The sequence below is a fragment of the Mandrillus leucophaeus genome, unplaced genomic scaffold, assembly GCF_000951045.1.
Source record: "Mandrillus leucophaeus isolate KB7577 unplaced genomic scaffold, Mleu.le_1.0 Scaffold235, whole genome shotgun sequence".
NCBI lineage: Eukaryota > Metazoa > Chordata > Mammalia > Primates > Cercopithecidae > Mandrillus > Mandrillus leucophaeus.
Window position 1 is genome coordinate 529254 of NW_012102421.1, and position 8293 is coordinate 537546.

General features: G+C 32.8%; 1 protein-coding gene and 1 pseudogene across 5 annotated transcripts in view; both read right to left on the reverse strand.

The window, feature by feature from the left end:
* Positions 1-266: 266 nt before the first annotated feature.
* PKN2 (protein kinase N2) overlaps positions 267-8293 on the reverse strand; it is a 170488-nt gene continuing 162461 nt past the window's right edge. For all 4 annotated transcript variants that reach the window (XM_011982081.1, XM_011982082.1, XM_011982080.1 and 1 more), the window contains 4 exons: positions 7571-7713; positions 3322-3429; positions 3031-3111; positions 267-2943 (listed from right to left, as the gene is read on the reverse strand). In XM_011982081.1, coding sequence (XP_011837471.1) covers positions 2740-2943; positions 3031-3111; positions 3322-3429; positions 7571-7713 — 536 coding nt within the window. In that variant the 3' untranslated portion in view covers positions 267-2739. The remainder of the gene's footprint in view (positions 2944-3030; positions 3112-3321; positions 3430-7570; positions 7714-8293) is intronic.
* LOC105541171 lies at positions 4061-7094 on the reverse strand (annotated as a pseudogene). Its single transcript, XR_001006302.1, has one exon. The product of XR_001006302.1 is annotated as a transcription elongation factor B polypeptide 1 pseudogene (transcript).

The window sequence follows — 8293 nt, forward strand, 5'->3', positions numbered from 1 at the left end:
AACAAGAGAAAAGTATATACAATACTGGTGCTTGCATCTTAATATTAAAGCAGGCTGTTGTTCTTCATTCATCAACATTTTGTTGCTTTAAAAAAAACCTTCCTATTTTCAGTATCTATACACAGTAAGCAGTCCTTAAATATGTTTCAAATAAAAGATGCTACTGACCTTACAGGAGCAGAATACAAACTTTTTCCATTATTCCCAGTGAAGTGGACAATTTGCTCTGAATGTTCATGGTTTTAAGTCTTCCCTAGGACAAAAAGTACTTGCAAGAACGTTTACTCAAGTTAATTAGTCTTTGAGATTTTGAACACAGAAAAGTTAAAGTATATTTTAGTCATTAGGAAGTTTCTAAAAAGAAAGAATACTTAAAACCAAAGTTACAAATTTCAATCTAAATAGACTTTAATTTGTGCACTTGTGATAATTTATGACTGCAAAACACTTGTTTTCTTAGAATGACATAGTGAAAGGCACATTTCATTTGAATGCATAGTGTACCATTCTAAAATATCCTAATTTCTTTACAAAGTGCTTGAGCAGTCACATACACATACAGTAATAGCAAAATATATTTACACTCTATAAAGCTTAAAATTTTAAATCTGACTAAAATATATATATTTTTTAAACTACAAAAAATTAGTGCTTTCTTCAGCTTAATTGTGTAAATAGACCCTGCCCTCTAATTTTTTTAGTGATTGACTTCAATTAAAAAAAAATTCTGTACACTGTGTAGTTACAAAATGCTATGTCAGTTTTTAATGCTAAAAGCCTGTTTTAGACATTACTTTCTTTGCTATTTGAGAACCAAAAAAGTGAGCAGACTGTACCTCAAAAGTATTTAGTGTTTTATTTTAATGTTGTATTAACACTGTTTAAATTAAAGCCAGACAATTAAGCTAAGTTCCTCTACTGTCCTTTGCCAAGGAAGTTAACTGGCATTTAACAATAACTTTAAACCACATATTGTTCCCCCTTTCTATTAAGATTTTCTCCCAAAGAATCTTGGGTAATTAACAATTTGGAAGGTAATATAAATGATCTCTGGACAATTTTAATTGTTCTCAGAGTACAATGAAAAGATGCTAACACATCCCAGCAAATATTTATAAATGTTTTTAGCTCAACTCTCCATAAATCAGTGTGCTTCTTCATGTTTCTCATAAGATTTACACCTGAACAATTTTTAAGAGATGAGCTCACTGTGATTAAATAGTTAATTCAGTATGGTTACTTAACAGCTTGCTATTCCTGAGGTATAATGACCCTAACATGCTAAGCACAGGATCAAAGATGCTATTACTAAACTAAGAAAAAACAATAAAGTCATAGATTAGGAGAAAAAAATATAAAATCAAACCAAACCAAAACAAACAAAAAACTACAGGCAAATGGAAAGTCATGGTTTGCAAAAAGACAATCCTAGAAGAGTATAAAAAGCCACAGACGGATCCTTTGAAGAGTTGTATAAAATATTTGATCAAATTATTTTTGAGACTTTTGAGGTACAGCTTTAGTGTTATAATTAATTTTTTTATAAAATATAGACTGTTTTATCAAAAATATTTATACATTCTGTTACAATATATTGCTTTTGCCCTCAGTAACTGCCAATATAAAATCTGGATCCAGTGGCCTAAAATATACAAATGCACTTAATGTAAATGCTGGAGTTTGAGGTGTCTGCTTGGCCACTGTACAAAAGTGATGAAGTGGTAAAATTAAATAATAAGCCTACAACATAGAATACATTAAAACTTGCACATATACATGTTCACAGCATGTATACAATGATAATCTCTACGGTTTAACCAAGGTATAGTTCCCTTCTACAGCAGACACAAAACCAAGGTGAACTAGGTTGGCAGATGTAGAGTGAGTATCAAAAAAGGGGTAATCGGTTCACTGATTCTGGAAGATATGACTGAACATACTGAGCATCTAGACTTTGGGAATGCATACAGGTAACAATATCTTGGTTCAGCTGATTAAAAGTCCTCATTCTTAACATCTTAAGTAAATGCTGATCTTGTTTGTTTCAGCACTGTTTAATAAAAACAAAATTGTTTGGCAAGCAGCTCCGCTGGAAAGCTATAAGCCTCTGTTACATGGTTGATAAAAATAAGGCAATATAAAGTTTTCTCCTAATAAATATAGAACATTTATAAAATAAGACATCAATTCATTCTGTTTTTTTTAAAAGATCAAGCCCCAAATTGTATACAAACTGCTACGTTTTTTGATATTACAGTAATGTCTTTAAAAAAAAGAGCATTTGTCTTATTCAAACAGAATCATATTTTGTGTGAACAGTAATAGCATTCCAAGCCCTTTTTTACTTTTTGTAAAACATAGTTAAGTGATTAATTTTCCTTCTACTTAAGGCGGGCATATGGCAAAGCTAGGGACTATAAAAAAAAGTGGTTTTTTTTCTTTCTTTTTAAAAATAGACTATTGATCCAAAAGTATTTGTGATGGATTTTCATAGCCGATGTTCACTCAAACTCCATGAAACTGTTTCCAGTGCTCATATTTACGCTGAAGTACAATGAGAAGCCACTTTTCAAGAAGTATTAGAATGGTACTTTTCAACAAATCTTCACGTGTTTCAATTAAAAAAAAAAAAACAAAAAACTCAGAAGCTATTGGTGGCACAGAGAGCAAATGAAGGGTTGCTATTTTTAAGAGGTCTTCTTGTGAGTCAGTCAGCTTGATTTCGCAGTGTCTAGCAACTTAACACCAATCAGCAATGTAGTCAAAATCTCTGAACATTTCCTGCTCCTCTTCCGAAAGTATCCTAGGTTCTCGAGGTGGAGTCAGAATAGGTGCTTCTGAGGTAAATTCATCATCAAAATTACTAACATCTTCTCGTCCTCTTATGGTAGGTATAAATGGTGGCTTTACTTTTTTGTCCATCAGAGCGCTCCAATCAATTAGCTGGATCATAAAATACAAAATGACTAGTTTAGTTTGTTACATCTAATTGCTCTAGTTTAATAAAAAATTTTAAATAGTCACACTTACCCGGAAAAATGGGTGCTTTTTTACATCCTCTGCATCTTTCTCGCTAGCCCCAAGGCGCCGCTCAGGATTTCTTCTTAACAGCTAGCACAATGTAAAATAAAAAAGTTAAAATAAAATCAACAATAAAATTCACTGATAAAGATTATTTTTAAAAACTCAGATATATTTTGTCTAAGCCATGCAACATTTATGAACTGAAAAACAACTTCTAAAGTTCTACTGGGAAATTGTCTTTAATATAAAAAATTAAAGTAGTCTTAAAAAAATTCTTATCCTTAATTTAATTCTTACCCTTCTCATTATAGAAATGGCTTCTGTAGATAAGAACCTTGGATACCTTACTTCATCATTTACAATACTGTCAAAAACTTCCTCTTCATCATCACCAGGAAAGGGAGACTAGAAGAAATACCTTTAAGTAAGTTAAAGCAAGTTTTAAGGCAGTAAAATCTTATCACTTATTCAAAGTATAACCAAGATCCAGGCAGTGAAAAAGAAAAAAACAAACAAACAACAAACCCATGCCTACCAAAAAAACAACAACAACAAAAGAACTATAAGAAGTGACAATAGATATGTATCTATTACAGAGGGAATATACCATATACTCTTTCTGAAATCTTTAAATTGTATAGACCGTTAAAAAAACTTGTCTATCTCATATATGATATGGCTTTTCATTTCATTTCATTCCACTCCAGTCCATTTTATTTCATTCACTCAATCACCTATTTGGCCAGACAGTCAATTTTTAGAGTGTCTAACAGAAAGTAGGGAATATTTAGATAACAGAATCCTGAAGAACCTCAATCTTGTGGAAAGACAGAAGAAAATGGATAAGGTTAATATGGTAATAAATGTTATAGTAAAGGAAAGCAATCTGCGGAAATACATCAGATATAAATGTGCTTTGGATTTTAAAGTCAATAGTAAATTAATGGTGGTAAAACGCAATTAGAGATTAGTAGGCATAACGACCGTACTAAGCAGCTGCCAACAAAATTAGACTGAAAGGAACCCAAAAAGCACACATTGACAGGCATTTTTAATGCTCTAAACACAAAAAGTTTTAGGGCATTTCAATAAGCACAGTATTAAAATCATTTTTCATAATGACCCTGAGACATAAAAAAGTAGTTACATTATATTCAGTATGACAATTTGATTCACAAAGAGATAAACTTTCAACTATGCTGAAAACGTGTCTATCAGATGTGATTGCCTGCCTCAGAATTTCAGATGGCTTAAACATCACTCACTCATTTTAAAAATCAGGACACGAATGTCTAAATATCATTTGATTCCTTAAAATCACTGAAATGAATCAGTATCTTTAACCTTATTTTCTCACTGGCTATTGAAATATAGGCTTACTTAGCCTCGTTAGATTTGATTTGGCTGCTTGCTTCCAATTAAGTTTTAAAGAATAATAAGCAGAAAGCAATATCCAGGGAAAGTGAGCAATCTTTAAGGAATCTGTGAAGATAAATTCAGAATCCAGCTTAAGGCTGAGCTTCTAATCTTGCTCATAGCTAAGAAAATTTCAAAGCTTTCAGTTACCAAAACCTTAGTTTGTTCATTCACTCACTCAAAATACATAAATCAAATATACTACATGGGACAATGTAGTGCACTCAAAATACATAAATCAAATGTACTACATGGACAATCTAATTTCTTTTGGGGACTGAATCAGTAAGTCAGGAGAAAATTTTATTTTACTAAGATTCTCAATGGGAATTTCAATGGATAATACAAAGAGAGCACTTTTGTCTTCTGCTTGAACAATTTTTACTTGAAAACTCACTCTCCAAGTCTCAATAGCAAAGAAGTATCTATACATTTGTTAAAACGTGTAGTATCTTTTTTCTCAAATAGATTGTAAGCAAACAGGGCTAACAACAGAAAGCTAACAAATGTGTTTTAAGCACATTTAAAAGAAACCAATAGTCTGTTCAGATATCAACACTGATAGTATCTAAAACCATGTCCAGCATTACATTCAATCTCTCTGTTATCTTCACTCCCATCTGAGGCAGGAAAAAGGGGACTTGGGATATTTGTTTATTCCTGGAGTCTTTCCAGTAATCAAAACTAGTAGAAGTATACAAATTTGAGCATGTATGATATATCCAGCGAGTTTACAATTATTTGTAATAATAGAGAAATCTGACATAAACTTTAGCCACACCTTACGTTCATCATAGTTAAAAAGGAGTTACCACCAGCGTTTCATTAATGCTATAAAATTATGAAGTAGACTGATGAGTTTTAAGTTTAGTTCTTTTCCCAGCTACCCTCTTGTGGAGATACTAAAAAGAAATTGCAAGAAACAACTAAGAAATAGCCAGATCCACTGTCTTTTATCTTCTAGGTAATTAAGAGCTCAATCAATTAGCTCTCTTAAAAAATATGAAACAGGAGCTTCCTTGTTTTCTGTCAAACCCTCCAGTGGCTTTATAATGGGAGAGAGTAGATTCAACTGGCGATTAATTCTACAGTATTTTGTAATAAACTCATATTTTCCATATGTCATCTCTAATATGGAGAGTAAATTTTAAGCAAGCACATAATTGAATCTCATAAACTTCATACTTACTTGAATATTACACTAAACAAAACCAAAAAAAAAAAAACCAAAACCCCAAAATGTTACTTTTAAAATAAAGGAAGGGGGTGGGGAGAAGTTCAAGTATGCCAGAGCTTACAGAAGATTAACTATTTTATGAGAACTTCTGGCACTCTCAGACAGTAAAAGCCACTGTGGACTGGAGCTAAACTAAATCTTTCCAACCTAAACACTGCACAACAGCTTTTCTAAATAGAGGTGAAAAATTCAGATCTGGACCACTAGTCTTAAGAACAGAAACAAGGCTGGATGAATTGAAGATCCTATCCTGGAGCAGCAAAGCATAATGCTTTAGAGATATGTTCTGGAGCCAGAGCGACAAGGTTAAAATTTCCAGCTCCACCATATGAGAGCTGTGTGACCTTAAGCAACTCATTAATCTCTTTGTGTCTCTATTTACACCTCTGAAAATGGGCATAAGATCAGTACGGAGCTTATCAAAGGCTGTTGCAAAATTAAATGAATGAATATTTAAGGCACACAGAACAGTGCTTAGCTTAGGACATGATAAATTTTATTTTAATTAGCCATACTTCTCCTCCTTTTCCAAAGAATCTACTTCAAACTGACACACCAAAAGGGGCTATCCATCCGGAGAAACTAAAACCATTTATTTGTTTGGGGTAAGTGCCAATAAATGACAAGCATAGAACAAAACTTTAGAAATTTCTGATACTCAATTTGATAATTCATTCATTTAGCCACTAACTTCTTCAAACTTGTAAGTGTACAAGGGAGGTTGCTGGCATGGGGAAACTGCAGAATAATGAACCAATCCCTTAAAATAATTTTTCTTGCATCTCCAGTTTAAGTCCCTTCAAGTAATCTTTAATTACTTATTAAAAGATTTACTCTTTCCCAATTTCACCCCAATTCAACATTTCTAACAGTTTATAATATAATACATTATTAGTCTCCTATTATTGCCTTATTTAACATAATTCACTGTTTCCTAATGGTAATAATTTCTGTGTACAACTCAATTATCCTCAGAAATTTAAGTTAATCGACAGAAAACAGTAGGAAAAAATGCTAATCTTTTCAACTCTACCATTTTTGAAAGTAACTTTTCTTTCATTTTTTAAAATTATATTTTATTTAACAATCTAGGAAGTTCACAGCCAACAGCAGTTCTATTGCAACTTCAGGTGCAACTGGGAATTCAGGAATCTCGGTGGAGCTGTTAGTGTAGCGAACCTTGTACATAAAATACATGCATATTTTTGATAGCACATGTGAAGGTATCTCTCTAAAATTGACCTCATTGGTTTCATTCTCAGCAAACTGACCTGGGCCACTCAACATGGCTTTTATCATGCCTGATCAATGCACGTCCTGTTTTTACAACAAATTCATGGCCATCGGATGATATCAATCTGACATACATGGCATCAGGGCCTTCACAGCCACCATAGCTTTTCTCCTCTCCATTCATTTTGTTCCTATGAAATTCTACTTTACTTCCCCAGGAACTTCAGCTGTTTCCTGGTGAAGCAAGGATGCAGTGTGTGTTGCTCACTTCCGTCTAGAGGAAGTCGAAGGTAACATTTATTTCTGACCAATCTATAGTGGGCTTTTCTTTACACGTACAGAGTACATTTTTTTAATTAGTCTTTCTGTTATTCCATTCCCTATAAAATGACTATGTCTTAAAATCAGAAAACACATTCAAAGCACAACACTGAAATACAAGGAACTATTTTCAAAGCACTGATAATGCATTCCGCAAACCACATAAAAATCTTTATTGAAGGTATTACAGAAAGATAGCTGACTACTAGTATACTATAAATATTTATAAAACTTAAATTCCACTCATACTGAAGACAGTATTAGGTGGTTTTATAAATGACATGCTTTATTATTTCAATCATCCTTCCTCTTTTCTCTTACCTATTTTACACTGCTTACCTCACCAACAAGCATTTCATATATAAGTACGCCAAGGCCCCACCAATCTACAGCCCTTGTATAAGAAGTTTCTGTTAATACTTCTGGGGCAAGAAATTCAGGAGTGCCACAAAATGTGCTTGTTCTATCTCCATATCCCATTCCTGGAAAAGATAAAATTTAAACATTTGTTAGCAAAGAAAATAAATCTAGTATATAAAAAAAAATCAAAGCTATCTTTGGGAGGCAAAATTAAAGTTGCACATTTGTGCATGGCGAACAAATTCAGACATATTTAAGATATTTCAAGAAAACAATAAGGACTGGTACAGCAAAAACTGTAATAGCAACTATACTATCTAATTAATGGGTAAATAGAAATAAGATATCCATGTTTCTTTTCAGTTAATTTTTCTTCTTGTCATTACAAGGGAGCTAAGAAATTACAACAAAATGAACTGATTGTGAAGTTCTATCATCTTTCCAATTCAATCTTAAATAAGTTTATTTACTTTACTATAAGAACAACATTATAAAAAAATAACAGTTTGGAAAATACCAAAAATCAAACCCTTGGATAATCAGGAGCTAACCAAATGTGTCATATAATACAGACAGATAGGGCTGTGAGCGGTGGCTCATGCTTGTAATCACAGCATTTTGGGAGGTTGAGGTGGGTGGATCACCTGGGGTCAGGAGTTCAAGACCAGCCTGGCCTACATGGTGAAACCCGTCTCTACAAAA